Genomic DNA, 20389 nt, shown 5'->3' with positions numbered 1-20389 from the left:
GTCAAATACAAAAACATCAACAATAATTGACAAATATTACATATTACAACCAGCAATAATCATATGTTTATGTAAAGGTATATGTATTTTTCTTTAATAAAACATTATTTGGTTTGATCTTTTAGAAACAATGCTAAAAACAAAAAATCTCTTAGTGAAGAAACATGTTTAATCCCTTTTCAAATCATCCTCATGACATTTATTTATATAAGGAAATTAAAATTTGTTGGGAAAAAAAGAAAAATATAAAGCAAAAAATATAAATAAATAAATATAAATAAATCAGTTAAAAAAAGATTAACTCAGCATGGGAAAATATCCTGAAATAATTTGCCAGAAGAACAAATATTTGTCTTTTTCAGGATAAATTGACATTTCTCTCTTTTTCTTTTCCCTAAAAAAATAAAAATAAACAAATTGCATTTTTATCCTGCTACTTCACACGTATACACTTTGCCTGTACGAACATAAAAATATGAACAACTTATTCTGCAAAAACACAACATCTTACCAAGTATTTTTGTTTACTCTCTTGAAAGAAGACAAAACTAAGTTATAAGTGACTTTTCAGCAAGATATGATTTTGTTTTAAGTCAATTAGTTTCACTTTAAATATGGGAAAATGTCATATTACAAGTTAAATGTCTTGGAATAGCACTAATTATTGACTTAAAACAAGCTCATATATCGTGCTGAAAAGTTACTTACAAGTTCGTTTTGTTTTATTTCAATTGTACTTAGAAATTTGAAATAGAAACTAAACCTAAAATACTTGGTAAGTTTGTGTGTAATTATGTCTGAAACGCAGAAAACATAAATTCTGTCATCAGCGTGTAACATGTTTACCCATTCCCCATCCTATGGTTTGTTTCTTTTATGTTTCGAGGAAAATAATGTTTCTTTCACATGAAACTCAGAAGTGGAGATGAGTCATATTTTCATAAACACAAAACTGATCACGTGACTGCGTAGGCAGCTCAGACCTGGTGAGAACCAAACCACAGTTAAACATTTAATGTTTGAACCTGGCAGCTAATGCGGATCAGAACCGTGTCCAGAACCAACACATGTACCGTTGTTTAACGCTTTGGTGACGGGAATAAAGCCCGGTTGTGTTGTTGACTTCGGGTTTTGCTCTCTCAGGTAAACAGGAAGACACGCCCTCAGAAACTACGCTCCCGGAAGAAAGGAGTCTTTTTCCGAGCCCGTCCTTCCTTTAAGACGAGCAGGTGGACATTTTCAGCTCAGGTGGAAACTAACCGACATCTCCACTGGATCTGCAGCCGTATTTTATTTCGCTTTTGAGATATTTTAGACATTTTTTAACGCTTAATTTGAAGTTTTGTTGATAAACTGAGGATTCACCTGCTGTTGCTGGGCCTGCAGATTCACCTGGGAAGCAGTAGATCCATCTACTGAAACTCACACGAAGAGCTCAGAGGACTGAAAAGGGACTTTTGGGGATATTTTAAAACAAAACTAGCGACATGGCGGACCCCATGGAAAGTGGAATAAAATACATGCCAAAATTGGTAAGTTTTTCTCGGATGGGTGGCGCTGTCTCCTCCAGCTTTTCAAAAAAAAATTTCCATGATTTTCTGATTAATAAACCCCTTAAGCAATCGGAATGAAGGGAATTAAGATGGTGTTTTTGTGTGTGTGTTTATTGTTGTACAGTCAACAAACAGTGAGTAGGATGAGGGCTGTATCAGCTGGTATCTTTCACCAGCAAACTTGTTTCACTCAAGATTTAAAAAAAACTTTCTGAAACCAAATGTTGCAGTCATCTTGAGAAAAAAAAAGGAAAATAAACATTTTTGGTTTTGACTCTAAATTCCTAATTAATAAGCATCGTTTTTAGATTATCCTGGTGTTAAATGGGATCATTGAAAAAGAAATGAATAATGGTTACACCTAGTAGGTTAAATTCATAATAAAAGTATTGTCGCAATAAAATGGTGACCTGATTTCTGTAGTAGAAAATGTCTTCAGGAGGATAAGCGGAAAAATATCCTACTTAACCTGAACACACCTTTTTCTGGGACGTGTTTTCCAAGAACCCTGTACAATAAAAATTTAACCCAGGACTCTCTTCCTCCTTCAGCGCAACAACTTTCAAACCAACACCAATGTTTTGATTAAAACAACAGTTCAAAAGTCAATGGTAGTAAATTCCTGAGACTTGTTACGGTTTGTCCTCAATAAAATAACTTCAAATTAAAATGGAAACTAACCCTTCATATTTGGACAATTTGAACCACTTTTTTTAGGAATAATTTGATTGCATCGTGAGAATAAAATCCAGATTTGTTATATTTTGAGCTGCATCAACCTGTCAGAACCAAATGGATCAGAATGAAGATCAGTAGGTCAGGTTATGAAGGCCCCACCCAGCTGCATGCACTTTATCTGAGCTCAGTGAAAAAAGAAAAAAAAACAGACAAAGGTTTCGGGATCTGCTTTTGATTCATAAACGTGGATAATCTTGTAATGCATTTTACTCTGTTTAAATCAAAATTAGTAACTGAGAAGTTAAAGAAAATTAGACATTTCTCTGCAATAAATTCTTCCACTCTCTTCTGATTTTTGCCTCAATATTTTGAAAATAATGGGGAGGTTTTAAGATCTCTGCCCTTCCAAGAAGGAGCTTGGACTGTATTTGAGGTGACGTATGTAAATGTGTGATTATGTTCTGAATGAACATTGGGAACTTGAAGGCATTTCTGCTCCGCTGATTTAAAACGTGCTTCTTGCTATTAGATGGGTTTCTTGAGCTTTGGCCTCAGGCTTTGCGGTACAACGCGTTCTTTCAGTGCAGAAGTATCGAGTGTGTGAAAACTGAAAGTATTTCTGTGCTTACAGCTGAAACTTATGTCACAGTTTTGGTGACAATCGTTATCAAAGATTAGTGAGGTCTAAAGTTGGAGTTGATCGTTTTTATCTCAGACAAAATGAGTCTTCCTATTTGATCTGTTGCGTAAGCTGTAAACCCGGTTGTTTGTCAGTTTCTGCTGCAGTAAACACTCAGGAACTTGTCAGGTCGCGGTTTGCTCCCAGCAGGTTTGACAGGATTGTGCGTGGTGAAACCTTTGTTCTTCCTCCCCGCCCCAATCGGTGGAGAATGTCCTGGAAGTAACCGCTCCGTCACTCTGAGTCAGGCGCTACGGTCCCACCTCCGGCGTTAATGGCTCTTTATTCAGTAATGAAAACAAAATCTTACCAAGTAATTTGTCTAGTTTATTTTCTAAATATCTCAACAAACTTGAAATAAGATCAAATTAACTTATAAGTAAGTTTTTAGCAAGATATAGGAGCTTGTTTTAAGCCAATAATTGATGAAAAATGCTAGTTTCACTGGCAGATTATATTTCACTTATAACATGGGGAAAATATCTTATTGGTGAATTAATCTGCCAGTGAAACTAGTTCTTTTTGATCAATTTTATAAGATTATTGACTTAAAACAAGCTAATATTTCTTGCTGAAAAGTTAAGTTAGTTTTGTTATTTTTCAAGAGCAATAAGATACTTGCTTTAGAAACCAGATCAAAAAAATTTGGTAATATTTTGTGTATTTGCAGTGAAGGAGATTAAATCAGGAGAAACAAAAGTGAAAACAGTGTTGCACACTTCTGACTCAGGAGAAACTATTTCTGTGGGCAGCTTAAGGAGTAATTACTGTACTTAAATGTATTTTACCTCCTTAAAAACTTATTTATACTTTTTGTCACTTATTTGTTTCCCAATAACTTTTAATACCAGATAAAAAATAACCTGAGTGAATACAAAATGCCGTTTTTAATGATTTTATTTATTGAGGTGGAAACGATCCAAACCAACCTGGCTCTCTGTGGAAAGTTTTTCCTTTCGTTGTTAAACTATGACGTTGCTTTGTATACCTTTTTTTATGCTGTTCCGTTTCACTCGTCACACGCACCCCTCATTGTCAGCTCTGCAGTGTTACTAAATCACTTCACTGAAACCTGTCTGACGACTCGATGTAAGCAAAAGACCTTAAAGCAATGAAGTCAAGAACTGATGACAAAGTCGGTAACATGAGTCTAGAAAAAAAACTTTCCTAAAGCTTTGCTGTAATTATTGGCTAATAATTATAAATAAATAATAGTTATTGCTGCAATAACTATTATTTTAGTCACTGAGTATTCTATCGATTAGTCTCATAATTAATTGGATAAAAACATTGGCACATTGTGGACATTTTTCATTAAACATCCTAAGCTTTCTTTATACAAAAATTCATTAAAAGGTGCAAACATTTAAATTCCTGTTAAAAAAAGTTACTGCCTAAAATGCAGTGACAAAGCATTCATATAGTGTAAACCTGATCATTATAGCCAAAGATACATTTGGACCAGGGATGCAAATGATCGTTGATTGAGCTTATCGATCGACAAACGATTAACTGATGAGTGGCCATTTCTTTAAAAACCTGAGTTTTGTATCAAGAAAAGCGTGTCTCCATAAAACAAACGGCTACATTATTCATAATATGCTGACGGATGCGTTACCTCTGCTCAATGAGCGCTGTTAAGATGAAACTTAAGGAGTTTTCTGAGTGTTTATATTTCAAAACAGAAACGCATGAAGTGGATTTTCCAACCCACACCGGACTCTGTTCGGACCGATGTGTCTTCCGCCATCTTTGTTTTAAGTATGACCAGCGGCGCCTTCTGCTGGTTGGCGGCCAAACTACAACACTAAAAGATCTAAGCGGATTAGTTAATCTATTGGAACTAATCATAGTCTAATAAACTATTAATGACCATTAATCATGAATTGATTGTTTGCACCCGTAATAAATAAATACTGCATAACATCAACATGTGAAAATCTGAGCCCTTTCTGCTTGACTTGACATCAAAACAGCATAATTATTGGACAGCAAAACATTCAAGATATTACAAAATCTGGACCAGGTGAAGCTAACAAAGTGGAACAGATAGTAACAAAGTTTAGGGGGTGATTACTTTTTTCACATAGGGTCAGATTGGTTTGGAAAACTATTTTCCCTTAACTAATAAAATAATATGAAGTATTTCACTGGATATCCTTGTCTGATATTAAAAAGTGTTGATTTAAGTGGCAAAAAAGCAAAACCCTTTAATGTGTAAGGAGGTCAAGGAGTATTTTACTTTAAAACTCTCAGTTATTAAATCTTGACACTGAAATGTTTTCCATATTAATTAATTTACTTTTGTTTTCCAGGATAAAGAGTATGAGGAGTCTGTGGAATTCCTGCAAACGGCGGATAGCAAAAAGCTGGAGAAGGGTCCGGGGAAGACGGGCGCTGTGATCGGCGCCGTGATCTTCGCTGTTGTTATTGGTCTCATGACCGGACTGCTGGTCTGGCATTTCCACTGTGAGTAGCTCCTCCAGCTTTAACTAGTGAATGGTTATAATGGGAAAAACTGTCTTCTGCACACAAACAAGGAATTTAATCGCTTTAAATTACATTTTTAAGGTTATTTTGTCGATTTATAAATGGTTATTGTTAGGAAACTGAAAGATTTTCCCAAGCAGTTTGAGGAGTAAGTCATTGTACTAAATTATTTAGATAAATTAGTATAAAAATACTAAAAATCAAAGAGCAGATTAGACTTGTGTGGTGATTTAAAGCAACATCAACAAAGAAAGGCGCTGCAGAGAGCGAAACCTGTTCTCTGTTTGTGTCCTTCCTCCATTATTTTTTTCTTCCCTCCTGCCTATTTTCTTTCCTACCTTTTTTATGTCCGTCCGTCCGTCCGTCCGTCATCTTTGTACTAACATAGCATGAACTTCACTTTTTTTTTTGCCACTAGTGGCTTTTATTTTGAAAGAAATCCATCAGAAAGGGGATGGAAAGAAGGTGGGTGAGGGAGGACATGCAACCAAGGAGCTGTCACAATGTCAGATATCTGGGTTTGTGTCTGTTTTTTTCTTCCTATGTTTGGGGTTTATGCTGGGTTTCCACGTTTATTCTGGTCCTTAGTTTCATTTATCCTCTTGTGTCTCCGGCTGATTAGTAACCTTTTTCACCTGTTCCCTTTGTTATTTAAGTATTCTTGCGCCTTTGTGTGGCGCGGAATCGTAGTCTAACCATTGTGGTGTTCACGTGAGTAGGAGAGAAGTAGCTGAACCTCCGAGTCTGACCACCGATGTCTGAATGTAAGATGAGAAATAAATGTAACACATCACGCTGCCGTCTGACTGAGCCTTTGTCCCAAGCGTCCTCTCCTCACAACATGACAGGAGCCACGTAGCAGAGTTGTAGTCAAGACCACCAACCCAAGACCAGCACCCCACGCTACGTGACACAGAAACATTAAGTTTTACCTTCAAAATTGCTTCTCAAATTGATCTGAAAGATCCACATTCCCATAAAACACCTAGATATTAAATACTTAGAGCTGAAATTAATTTAATCAGTAAAGATCCGTCCAGAAGAATCGGATCGTTCCTGAATGTCATATCAATGCAGTCTTTGGTCACAGCGTTGTCCCATATATGCGACACCTCAGTCAACACCTCCACACAATAATTCAGCGCATGAGTGACAACTTTTTTTCATCGCAGATGCAACATGTGTCTCTGTACAGCTAGCTTTGCTAGCATCACGTCCACAGATCTTACCTTTCTTTAAGCTTTCCTTCCAAGTGACGCTAAAAGTTGGACGAAGTCCCTTGTGTCCTTCCCCCTTCTTCTTTACATTGTATCCTTCTTTCCTATTTTATGTCCTTCCCTCTTCTTCCTTTGTGTCATTTCCTCCTACCTACTTATCGTGCTTCCTTCCTTCCTTCCTTCATGTCCTTCCTTCTTGTATCCTTACCTCCTTGGAGAAAGTTCTTCCATCCTGTCTCTGTTTTTCTAGCCATCTTATATTCAAAGCCAAATGTAAAGGAGAGAAAACTTTGGAAAGTTGTACCTGGAAGTATTTTACTTTATTTTATGTTTTTACATGAATGGAAAGTGAATCAGAGCCCTGATGGGCTGGATTCTAAATAGCTTGGAACTCTTTCAATTAGTACACCGTGAGTCTCTGTGTTTCATAACCAAATAGAAACAAAAATTTAGGGCTGTTGTAAACGAATATTTTAGTAATCGAGTAATCTATCGATTATTCTTACGATTAATCGAGTAATCGGATTAAAAAAATATATAAAATGAAATATTGGTAAATCTGGCTTAATACCAATGTTACTATCAGATATCAATATCAGTCCAATTTTTCATATTTGAGCATCCCTAACAGTTGCTTTTTTGTAGTTTAGAAAACTAACCTGTAACAATAATAGCTCACTTTATAAGTTAACCAGAAGAAAAGTTATAGAAAAATCTGAAATTATATTGAATTTAATAACAAAGAGGCAGGCTCACAAATATGCTTATAAAAAATGTCTACAATCCAGCTTTTAGTTTATGTATTCATCTTCAGTGAGTTTAATAGATTAATTAAACTCACCTTGCCACCTAACCTGTCACGCTTTGGGTTTGAAAATACGGGAAATGCCGCCTGGAGTGGGAGGAGAGGGCAAATGAACGAACGTAAGATGGGGTGGAGGGGAGGAAATAGACCAGCGGACTGACGAACCGTTAGACAGGGGGACGAACACGGGGGGAAGCAATACGGGATATTTACGACACCTTCACTGGTCACACTCAGAAACTCATCTACCAGCCATGTACGATGCGCTCCGCCACCCGTTTCTTCAGACCGGGATATGAAATTTATTGTGCGGTTCGTCGGTAAAGCTACATTTACACGGTAAGCATCAGCTACTCAGCCGCCCGCCCTGTTCAGGCTATCCGCTCACCTCAGCGCTCTTCCCGCCGTTCGCTTTCAACCAGCAGCCCCGGAGGAGAAATGCTGCCGTACTCCAGGCATCCCCCCAGTCATTTTAAGGATGCTTATTGGTTCCCCAAAAACGATAAAAAGTCGGGCATTATCATCAATCAATAAAATCCCCACGGGCCAATCTTGAAGATTGGACTTTATGCCGCTGAGACTTAGCTTTTGTCAACAACTCAGAGGCGGAAGTGAGAGCTCCGCGCAACGCAAATGAAGTCCCGGCCGGAACACGGTGCGCTAACTAATAAAACATAAATTAACGAAGCTTCGAGGCAGGTAAATTTTCCTCGAGGAATTTTAGTAATCGAGGTACTCGAATCATTCGAGGAATCGTTTCAGCCCTACAAAAATTCACAATTTTTTTTTCTTGCAAGCTTCAAGAAACTATTGTTCCCCTCTTTCAGCCAGCTGGCCAACGGTGCAAGGAAAAACTGGGTTATTCCTCTATTCAATCAGCTGGAGAAAACTTAAGGGACTCCCACACACAGCTGTATTTGAAACTGCAATGTTTTGTACCCTTACAACAAACACCTCCTCTTGTCAGTAGAGCCCAGAACATGCGATGCGCTCCACTGCTACCAACTGCTAGCCAAAAAACACTTAAGCTGCTGGAGTGACAGTCGATTGATTGGCCTGAAACAGTAGAGAGGTGCATAAACACACTTCTACTGTTTGAGCTATGTGTGCTTTTTTTTTTTTAGTCCGTAAAGACGAATACGCCAAAAGGATATACATCGGCTCAATGAAGATCCAGAACCAGGCGTTTGACAACGCCTATGAGAGCTCGGATACACGCGAGTTCAAGGCCTTGGCTGAACAGGTGCAGCAGGAGGTAAGACTGCCGGGTTCTCTTACCCAATACATTAACAAATTTTTCTATTTTTATTGTTTAAAAGTGAATAGGCAGAGTAAAAGGAATTAAGTGTTAAATTACTTGGACTCTTGATATTAGCAGGAACAAAGGGAATAATGAGGAAATGGTCAAAGGAGGAAATGCCAAATAACTGTTTTGATGTGGTGCATGATATTTATTTTGTAGAGAAGCTAACTTTTTTATGTAGCATGAATTGAATACATTTGAGACTGTGTGGAAAGGATGGTTGAATTATAATAAATCATTAAGATTGGATTTTGAATGTAAATAATTATCTGGTTCTCAACCCTTCAAGGTCTTATGTTTATGTGGGGCTTTTTATGCTACTTTTTTTTTCTTTTCTTTTTTTTTTTGCTTAATCAATATGGGTTTTCTTTTCTGATTTCATTTTAAAAGAAAAAGAAGGATTACAAATTGGAATTTGTAAGATGGCAACATGATGCCAACAATGTCAAGTATTAGACATTTTATGTGTTAACAGTTTGTTCTATGAAGTGTAATATAATAAAAAAAAGAAATTTCATTGTTTAACCAAACTTTTCTTTGTGATTTTTTTGTTTATTCTTTTACAACCTTTTTCAGCTGAAAACTATTTATTCCAGCAATCCAATGCTGAAGAAATACTACGTCAACTCTACAGTTAACGCATTCAGGTATAGAGTCCGTAGAGTCAAATCTCTGTCCTGTTGGTCGCATTTATGACTTTATGTTGAGTATTTGCTTATCTTGGTTGTGATGTCTTTGTCTCCAGTGAGGGTGTTATCGCCTACTACATGTCTGAGTTTAAAGTGCCTGTAGGCCAAGAAAACTCTGTTGACGATGCCATAGCTGTTTTGAACCAGCAGAATGCGAGAGGATTTCCAACGAAGGCGAAATCAAGAAGCAGCCTGCAGGTTACAGACATGAAGACTTCTGGTAATTGTCACTTACTCTGCATCTGGATTGACATGGTGGATGAATCTTGATATGAACAAGTTGTAGTTGTCTGTTGCTACATCCTGTGCGGGAGGACTTTTAATCTCATTCTGTCTGTTTTTGGTTTCTTTCACAGTTATAGATTCCAGAATGTCACGAACATCATATATTAGTAAGTATCGAAGTTACATATGTGTTTATTTTATATACATATATTTTTCTGAACTTTTTTTTATAAGACTTAATATTTTGATTAACTAAAAGTAAAGCATTTTACCCAGAGCTACAGCCTCACCCTGTAGGTCGGTAGACTCAGTTCAGTTTGTTACATTTTTAGCTGGTGCAGTTCTCTTTCACACTGCAGCATCAAACAAACTGAAAACTTTGAAAAACCTTGTCCCCCCTGTAGCTTTTAGTTTTTACTTAGAAAGATATTGAACCTACACATAAAAAGAGATTTAAATTTGGGGGAATGAATACAAGAAGTGTAACGTTTTAAGTTGAAAGCAGTTATGTAATGATGGCAACACTGCAGCAAAGCAAGCTGCCACAGGAAGTTAGAAAAGGAACTGCTTTAAATTATCATGAACTACTGTACTGTAGAGGTTTGCCATGTTTACACTAGACAACAGTATGACAAATAAATTTAAAAAACAGTTTTTATGATCATTTCATTTAGTTCAGCTAGAAAACATTGTGAAAACCAGCTTATCCCTTAGTAAAAATGTAATTACCCCCTTTTAAATTGTGACAAACAAAAGTTTTAGAAAAGCATTTCACTAGGTGTGATTACTCCATGATGACCTGTAGAATCAAGAAATCATCTAAATAGTGCCTGGCTCACAACGTGAAGTAGGCTAAAAGATGCAGAAGCAAACCAACCTGAGACCATGACACATGAAGATAATGATAGAGATGATATAAAATGTGTTTGGGGTAAAGCCACAGGGCAAAGACACTATTACAAACGTGCGCAAAACTTTGTCAGTATTATGCTAATGTCGAAAGACCCAATTTCGCAATTGCAATGTTTCCATTAAATAAGACAGAACTAAAATCGCACATGAATAAGTTTCTTCACTCTTTAAGTCATTAAAAATATGCCGGTCCATGATCCTCCAGCTACTTTTTGTCGTCGTCTTCTTCATGATTTGCATCAGTGGCAACATCAGGTTGTCGATCATGTGACTCCTGTGATGTGAAAAAGTCTTTCCATTGCAGTTTTGCGAAATAAATCAGTTTTGATAAGGCGGAAAAACCACCTCATCCTGGCGCCAAAACTTTTTATCAAAAAAGAGTCTTTGTGAAGTGGCCGTGCTTCCATTAAGCAAATTTTTCAAATGGCATATTAAATGCAACTAATGATGAACATTCAGCTGACAGAGGGAAATATTGCAAAACCTCTCGAGATCAAACTAGAATTCAGAGTAAACAAATCTGACTGATGAGGAAGCAACGGCGACAGAAAAAAAACAAAGACTCGTTAAGATTTCACTTACTACTAATCAAAGGCAAGATTAGAACAAAGCATGGAAAGTTCTGGTTAATGTGTGATTGTGACTTACTAAGTAGAATTTAATATATTGCATTTTATGTGTGTTTTCCAGGTGAAACAAAGTCTAGAATACATACAAAGCCCAATGAGATTGTTAGGATAGAGACTACAGGTTTCCCCGCCAAATCGTATAAACCGAACACCTTCACACAGTGGGAGCTGCGAGGTGACGAAGGAAGCATCATCAAGCTCGATTTTGACGCCATGTATCTGGAAGAAAACTGCTCTAATGACTTTGTGAAAATCTATGACTCCCTGGTGCCAATTGAGAACCGCGCTTTGGAAGAGTAAGTATATCTACTGTTTTTTTGGTGTACCTCAGGGCTCTGCACTGGGCCCTCAGGGTTTTAGTTTGCTGAATACTTCTTAGCAGAAGTAGTTAACATCATTGGCTGGTTATCCACTTTATGCTTCACTTTCCATGTAGGTAAAACCATTCATTTAGAGTCAATAGAGACCCAGATGTTATGGCAGCATGGGAAAGACTGCCAGTAGTATTTGGGTAAAATAATGGATGCACAGCTTGTGCATTAAATTTAAATTGATGAAATTTACATTAATCTTAACATAAAATCGTACAATTTAAGACGCACATGGTTATGTATATGGAAAAGTATAAATGCCACTATGTTCACCTGGACAAGTGACTGGACAGTGAAGACGTCAACAGGAAGAGACGGAGCGCGCTGTAGTTCTTGAGCAAGTTTAGGTTATTCAGTGTTTGTTGCTGTTTGATGGGGCAGATTTTCTAGAAGAGTGTCATCTGCCTAGATGTTATTTTGTGCTAAAACATTTCTACTCAAGGAGGTGGGACCAGCTTTCTGGCGCATTCCTCGAAGCCATTACTTCCTATCCCTCTAAACTGCTTCAGACCAGTTTCTGAGACACACTTTGCTCTCCTCACCCCACGTCTTACTACGTTAAACAGCACGTTTTGACGCAAAAGATTAATACACATCACATATAATATTTTTCAAACTTGCGTAGAACAACATAGTTTATGATTAGTATGTATATCATGCTCGAGCTTTTCTGATTTTTATTTACTAAAATGAATCTAGAAGTTTTATTTCTCCACTGAATATATGTGGCCTACACACCTCTAAGAATTTGATCTAATGTAAAACACCCTACTGATTAAACTATAAATGAAACAGTTTAGCTAAAGTCAAACATCATAAAAAAACTAGCATAATCAAACTAGTACCTCCACTGAGATTATAAATGTCAGATGCCACCAGCCTTGGAAAAAACTAAAACCTATTTAGGTTAAAATCAAAATTATTTGGGTAAAAATGAATCTTTTGCACTTCGGGGTTATGAATTAGTCGTTAAAACGCATGACTGTCTCCTACAGGTTGTGTGAACACTATTCACCCAGTGAACCTCTGACGTTTTATTCTTCTGGAAATGTTATGCTGGTTACAATGGGCACAAACGACAAATACAACTTCCCAGGATTTCGGGCACATGTTTCACAAGTCCCACCAGAAACTTTACGTAAGTGTTGACGCCTTTATTTACATATCCAGATTGCTGTGAAGAATTACTTTGATAAATGGAAAGATTGGTCTTCATTGTATTCTCATTCCCATAAGGAACAAAGTCATCATTGGAGAAAAGCTTTAATTTCTCAGATTTTGTCTATTAAAATTAGTTTTGATATTTAAAATTATTTATTTAACTGTCCATGTAGGCAAGTCCTGCAGTACCAAACTAACGGGTTCAAAGGGGACCTTCTCCACTCCCAACTTTCCAAACTACTATCCTCCTAACATTAAGTGTGATTGGGAAATAGAGGTGAGTTTTCCTCATGGACACATTGTTCAGTGATACTTGTATTTCTGTATGCTTACTTATCCGTTTTCTTGAAGGTGCCAAGCAGTAAGGTGGTGAAAGTTACATTCAAAAAGCTCCTGTTGGCTGAGCCAGGGCAGGAAAACGGCAAGAACTGTGACAAAGACTACGTGATGATTGATAAAAACAAGAAGTAAGTTCAACAACGATGAGTTTGGGATTTTAAATCAATGTTCTACAAATCAGGTTTTGTAGAAAAAAGTAAATGGGTTTTTCATTGCTTACAAATCTAATTCTCAGACTGTGTGGAGACCACAAGGATGGGAATATATTTGAAATCAGCAAAACCAACAAAATGACTTTGGAGTTTCTCTCTGATCACTCCTACGTAGACAGAGGCTTCCAAGCAGAGTATGAGGCCATTGACCCCGTAGATCGTAAGTAATGGAGATTTTAGGTTTACTTTCCTCCTAATGGTGTGACTCTTATTTTTCACGCTCACTGTGTCGTCCACAGCTTGCCCTGGTAAGTTCCACTGCAGAAATGGCCTGTGTATCTCCCAAAACCTCACGTGTGACGGCTGGAACGACTGTGGAGACCTGAGTGACGAGAAGAACTGCAGTACGTCATTTACTGACATTACATTTGAACTGTTTGTTGCCGCCATGGTTTTATCAGTGAGTCAGTATAACAAACACCTGTTCTAAACCTTTTCTCCTCCAGAGTGCACAGGGGACTCACTCTTGACCTGTGGAAATGGGCTCTGTAAGTCCGTGTTCTGGAAGTGTGACGGCGTGGATGACTGCGGAGACGGGACAGATGAGCGTGGTTGTGGTAAGAGCCACTGGCACTGGAGATTTCACTGGAAGGATTTAAGACCAGTTTTTCATGCATCCTTTTATTTTTTTAAGGCGCATGTGACACTGGATACATCACGTGCACAAATAAAAAATGTGTCTCTGAGCAGAAACAATGCGACGGAAAAGACGACTGTGGAGATAATTCAGATGAGCTCAACTGTAAAAAAAGTAAGATTAGTGGATTTTTCTTTTTTTGTCACTTAAGTTGTTCCTGTCCAATAATCCAACACTATGAACTTAAAGATAAATCTGTAAGAGGTCACATTCATTTTTCAATTGGCAAAAGTGGCGCTACGGTGAGCCGAATAATCAAATAAATATTTAAACAAGAACTAATGGGTAATAGATGCAAGGACAACAGTCTGATTGTTATTCCTTCAATCTGGTTGAGTTAAATGGGAGTAGAGATCAGCAGTATTTTTGCAATTATTTAGGAAATGAAAGGAAGGTTGGGAATGGGGCAGTGGTAGCGGTTGTTCTTGGGACCAGAACCACCAGGATTGGGGTATTGAATGGAGTGACTGTGATTGTTTTCCTAATTGCCAATATAGCCCTGGGTTCTACTTGTTGACAGGCTAATTTGTCTCTACACCTAGTTGGGGCTCATAGACAGCTGTTTTTACAAAAGTTGGAAATGGCTGGCTTAGAAACTGAGCCAGGTCTCTTCCCACCTGACATGTTTGTTAATTCGCTCAAATCGATGACTTTGCCTGAATTTACACCATGTGATTTTTACCACTATACCACAAATGGTGTTTCACATTACACTAGAACAGACTTAAACGCACACAAGTCTATATGCTAACTAGTCTTTGGTACATGGTAGGCTACATGATTGTGGGGCCTTCTATTTGGGGTTACTAATGAGAAGACACATACCTCCTAAATAAATAATTTCTATCTCAAAATAGAATCGGAATTGAAAATATTTTGTTACAGAATCGTACAGATTCAAACAACGTCAAAACTTAATTATTACAGCAAAAGACTTCCTGCTTTAATTGCTACAAAAGGTGGTTCTACAAAGTTTAAACTGAGTGGTGAATATAAAAGCACACCACTTATAGGATCTTTAAACATAGACAATGTTACAATTACTATTTTATTTTACAAATATGCACAGTTGTAGGGGCTGCACAGTGGTGCAGTCGGTAGAGCTGTTGCCTTGCAGCAAGAAGGTTCTGGGTTCAATCCCTGCATGGAGTTTGGTCTTTCTGCATGGAGTTTGCATGTTCTCCCTGTGCATGCGTGGGTTTTCGCCGTCCAAAAAACATGTCAGGTTAATTGGCCTCTCCAAATTGCCCCTAGGTGTGAGTGTGTGTGTATGCATGGTTGTGTGTCTCTATGTTGCCCTGCGACAGACTGGCAACCTGTCCAGGGTGTACCCCGCCTCTCGCCCAGAACGCTAGCTGGAGATAGGCACCAGCAACCCTCCCGACCCCACTGAGGGACAAGGGTGTAAAGAAAATGGATGGATGGATGCACAGTTGTTTTATCAAATGGAACCCAATAAAATGCATTGAATTATGTAGTTGTAATATTGGGAAATTGTGAAGAAGTTGGAGTATGAATACTTTAGCAAGGCATGTTGCTAATCTAGCAGAAAATGTTAAAATGCCCTGTTATTGTTATCTGATTTAAAAGATAGATTCAAAATTGTTTTTGTTTCCCCAGATTCTGAGGTACAATGCACAGAATCTACATACAAATGCAAGAACGGCAAATGCATTGATAAGAAGAACCCAGTATGTGACGGATCGTCGGACTGTGAAGATGGATCTGATGAGGAGAACTGTGGTATGTTGCAATTTAAACATGTCTGAGATGAAACAACTCCTGCTTATCTTCATCTTTTGAGTTGTGCCTTTCTAACCAAACAGGTTTTAACATAACAAGTTCCCACATGTGTACCTGTTACCATCCGTTTACTTTTCAGCCTGTGGAAGGAAAAAATTACGGTCGTCGACGCGTATTGTGGGCGGAGAAGACGCCGCACAAGGGGAGTTTCCGTGGCAAGTCAGCCTTCACTTCCAGAATTATGGACATGTGTGTGGAGCGTCCATCATCAGTGAAAACTGGCTGGTCACAGCTGCCCACTGTGTGCAAAATGACGGTAACCTTAGGTAAAACTTCAGTTTATGCCTTTTCAAATGCAACATACTTCAACCTTTGAGCTTTATAATAAACATAGTAGTTAAAAGAGATGAGATCTAGTTCTGGGTGAAGAATTTTTATTTTTTTTGCCAAATCGGCTGCATTTGCACTCTGATGCAAATGCAGACCATTTACATAAGAGTGCAAATGGAAAATATCTAGTATTTTCCAGTTACTTCAGTTGCTTAATTATTACATGAACTTCTATACTGTGTAAATATTCAAATGCCAGTGCTTACCTTTTGAAATTTTGGTAGCTTCATCAATTCATACCGTCCAGAAAAATGTTTTGCATCTGCTTTTAAAGTAATTTTCTATTGTTTATTCAAAGTCTGCCATACATAACATAAGGTTTAATGGCTCAGTAGATGGCATACACCATCAGAAGGTCTTTTATTTATTCTGATTTGAATCTAATCTGTTGAATTTTAGAGCCAGCAGGACCAAAAAGATCAAAACTAAACCTCATGGGAAAAGAGTTCAATATAAAAGTTAAATAAGAAACTTGAGGATTTAAATAGTAATTTGTCCCCATCACTCATTCATGTCAGCAATGCAAATATACTTGTACATCATGGTTTTGGTACAAAATGGTTGGTCTGTAGGTTAAAAATACAACAAATGTAAATACTAAAGTAGATCATGGCAAACAGTGGATATGAAATTAATGCACAAATTGACATGGAGCCTCACCAAGTATTCAGTTGTTTTCAACTGAATATATGAATATTCATTGCAGCTGTCTTTATAACTCCTTCTGATCTAATGGCATAACTTTTGACTTTCTGTATACTACAGTTGTATCTATTCTTTTCCCATTGAATCTGATCAGGAATTAATCTGCCTCCCTGTTTGATCTCAGATTCGGAGAGCCTGCGACATGGGAGGTTTTCCTCGGTCTTCATGACCAACGGAAGATTGAGTCATTTGTTGTAAAAAGGAAGCTGAAGCGGATCATATCTAACCCTAACTACAACCCTAATACTTTTAACAACGACATCGCCCTGATGGAGCTGGACAGCCCCATCAAATATTCAGATCACATTCAGCCCATCTGCTTGCCAAATGCCGACTACAAGGTTCCAGTCGGCGAAACTGTGTTCATCACAGGGTGGGGAGCAACAAGAGAGGGAGGTGAGTGTGCAGGAATACATTTAAGTATGACCTCAAATAATTCCCCATACTCACTAGAACATGTTAAATGAAATGATTGAGCTTAAAGGGCATCAGATTATATACCAGCAAAAGCTGAAAAACATTTTAGGCTTTTTCTGATTGATGAAATGTAGGATTAATATATTCTCTTAGGCAATTAGGTTTTAACATTTGTGTTTTACATATACCATGTTTGAGGTTATAGTCTTCTTATATTTATAAGATATTTTAGTGTTTAGATTATTCTAGTGCAAATGATCAGTGACATGGTTATATGATTCTATTGATTATTTTTTCTTTTATTATTCAGGACCTGCTGCGAAAGTCCTCCAGAAAGCTGAAGTCCGAATCATAAACCATAGCGAGTGTAATAAATTAATGAGCTATCGTCTCACATCCAAGATGTTTTGTGCTGGAGTACTGAAAGGAGGAGTGGATGCTTGTCAGGTTAGGAGTTTATTTTTCCTTTACTTTGACTTTATTGGTCTACTTTTCATCTTGCTTTGTGTCCCTTTCTTTATGTTGCATCTTGAATTTTCCTTAATTTATGTTTATGAAACCGTTAAACAGTTCTACAAACTTCTCCATAATGCAGCCCACTTCTAGATATACTTGGGATAATTGTCCTGCTTGAATTATGAGGCAGCAATTGTACAAAAGTACAATTTAGTGGTACATTTATATGAAAACCTTGTTATATTGGGTTCCTTTAGCTATTTAAAATACTAAAAGCTCATGTGTAAAATATGTATAGCACACGGCTCAAGATTTTAGAATTTAGCCAATAAACAATTTTAGCTTGGGCTCTAAATCTCAAACTGTGTTTTTTTTTGTTTGTTTTTTCATCTGCTCTCAGTGTAGAATAATCTAGTTCAACCAAGAGGTGATCAGACGCCATCCTTCAAAATAGGCTTAAAGCGAATGAATCTATAAAGCAAACTCTAACTTAAGTGTTATTAGCAACAAACGGTTAGCAATGTGGCTTCATGGTTGCCAGGCACCAGGACATACCTCGCAGTTTCGGCGGGAATAAAGGCTACTCACACACGGTCTTCGTGGTCGATGACAGGTTCACCTCTTTACCCTGCATCCGGCTGCGCACTTCGTAGGGGACCGCAGCCCCCATAGACATAATATAATATGAATATGAATCTTATATTATGTCTATGGCAGCCCCCGTTTTCCTCTGCTTTCGTCCGTTATCCGCTCCGAAACGCAGAGGAACTACAAGACGCAGGCGCGGGAAATGAGAGGTCGCGTGATAAAGCCAGTGATTAAAAAGGAGTGGTTGGTTTGTTCGCTTGTTTATTTGGATCCATTCCCCCCATCCCCATTAGCCATTAGCCATTAGCATAACAATGGCTACTCTTCCTGGTGTCGACGTCATAAAAAAAAGCCTTCAACAGTTGCCCACACTTAACATATTGTTAGAAACATTAATTCATAAATGTACAATTGTAACACTTTATATAACAAAATAATTAAGCTATATTAGAAACAGTATATTAATTTAGAAATGCACGATTATGAATTAGTGATGTCATATTTTTGCTGTAGTTCTAAAAATCCAAAATTAATGTTTCCCCTGCCTTGCTCTCCCTCTTTGTCTATCATGAATTAATAGGTTTTAGAACATATTGAACAGAACAACCCAAGATTTTCAGCCTGTGAAATATGCAGAAACTGACTGTTTTTTGTTACTCTACTATTGCCTCCATGTTGGTTATAATAGTTTTATATCTGTGTTTCCTTCCTTTAGGGAGATTCTGGTGGACCTCTGAACATTCTGGAAGGTGATTGTATGTTACTGGCAGGAGTGGTCAGTTGGGGCGACGGCTGCGCTCGTAGGAATAAACCAGGGATCTACACCACAGTCAGTGAATTTCGTGGCTGGATCAAGGAGAATACTGGAGTCTAGACTAGTTTTTACCTTATCGAACAGGATCATTACGGATATAAACTGTTGACTTGAAAAATGAATTCAATGAGACTCCAATCTGACAGACCATCCAGCGGATTCAGTGGACTTGACTTCTGGCTGTAGCGACATTGGAAGATGAACAACTTTTACAGCAAGTGCTATGCCTATTAAACTTACTGTGATTGTTTTTTTTTTTTGTTTGTTTTTTTTACCAGGATGGTGATTGGTTAACTGTTTTAAATGTAAATAGATGTTTTATTTTTGTGTTTTTATTATTATTTGATGGAGTACAAATGTTATATGATGCATAGGACATAGTTTTAAGGCAAACTTGTTACACAAAATTGCATTCAAGAGCAAACTGAGTTATGTAAATGAAAGCTGTTTGACTTCTTTTGATCTTATCCTCTAGGTTTTGTTTATTTAAGCCCATTAGAAATTCCTTTAAAAATCTGTCATCATTTTTTCACAAGTTCCCATCACTGACATAATTTTATTTCCAGAGACACAGATTTTCATGTGTTTGGAAAAATTTAAAGGTTAGGTAACAGTTTAATTAGTCTAAAATTATTGTAAATGTGTATTTTATAGCAGGTGGCTTCTAATAAAATATTTTAAATTACCTTTTGTGTAAGCATGAGTTATTTTGCTTCTGGTGTGTTCATAATGTATTTTATTTAAACAAAACTAATTGTTGAATCAGAAGCTCCATTATAGTGGGAAGCTGTAAATAACATTAGGAACCTCAAATGTTTAGGTTTAGTCCTGGTCCAGATTTCTGGAGTGTGCACCCCTGGATTTTGCCCTCTGATGATCATAAGGTGGGCAAAAGTTGTTGCTCTGGAAAGCAAAGACAACGTTTTATTGATTGAATTTAATTTACATCCTGGGTTAATGAAGTATTTTTAGATTTAAAAAAATGTATAATTTCCAGTAGAAAATGTGATATTTCATTGAATCAGAACAATGATTCATTTGTCAAGTGTGCTTCCAGTGTTTTGGTCATTTTGATTTTACTTAAAATTTTCTTATTGTTCACATTTAAATTCTTAACTGCTTTGTCTAATGCAAAATATTATGTATTGTTTTGTATCTTAGACTTCAGCATTGAAGCATCTGTTGCTATGCAGTATGTTTATTTTCTATCATAGTTTTCAGGTAGAAGCTCCTCCCTATTTGTGGAAAAAAGTCATTGCAACTGTGCCTTAAAAGGTTGATTTATGTTTACTAACGATGAACTGCGGAGTTTGACATAACAAAAAAATCAAAATCCCCCTCCCAATAATGAATTTTAGAGAAGTGTAAGAAAATCT

The 20389-nt window shown here is 37.3% G+C and overlaps 1 protein-coding gene across 1 annotated transcript; it reads left to right on the top strand.

The window, feature by feature from the left end:
- Window positions 1–1060: 1060 nt before the first annotated feature.
- st14a (ST14 transmembrane serine protease matriptase a) lies at window positions 1061–19698 on the top strand. Its single transcript, XM_014985630.2, has 19 exons — window positions 1061–1532; window positions 5226–5379; window positions 8547–8677; window positions 9302–9372; window positions 9471–9634; window positions 9771–9806; window positions 11242–11476; window positions 12547–12689; window positions 12886–12989; window positions 13064–13179; window positions 13287–13423; window positions 13503–13607; window positions 13710–13820; window positions 13898–14014; window positions 15521–15643; window positions 15783–15969; window positions 16863–17134; window positions 17466–17602; window positions 18915–19698. Exons 1-19 carry the CDS (start codon window positions 1488–1490, stop codon window positions 19071–19073), a joined length of 2547 nt encoding a protein of 848 aa, XP_014841116.2. The 5' UTR covers window positions 1061–1487; the 3' UTR covers window positions 19074–19698.
- Window positions 19699–20389: the final 691 nt, after the last annotated feature.

The sequence above is a fragment of the Poecilia mexicana genome, unplaced genomic scaffold, assembly GCF_051168715.1.
Source record: "Poecilia mexicana isolate PSO_F unplaced genomic scaffold, ASM5116871v1 scaffold_13, whole genome shotgun sequence".
Classification (NCBI taxonomy): domain Eukaryota; kingdom Metazoa; phylum Chordata; class Actinopteri; order Cyprinodontiformes; family Poeciliidae; genus Poecilia; species Poecilia mexicana.
Note: the sequence above shows the minus strand (reverse complement) of the source record. Positions and strands in the feature narration are given on the sequence as shown.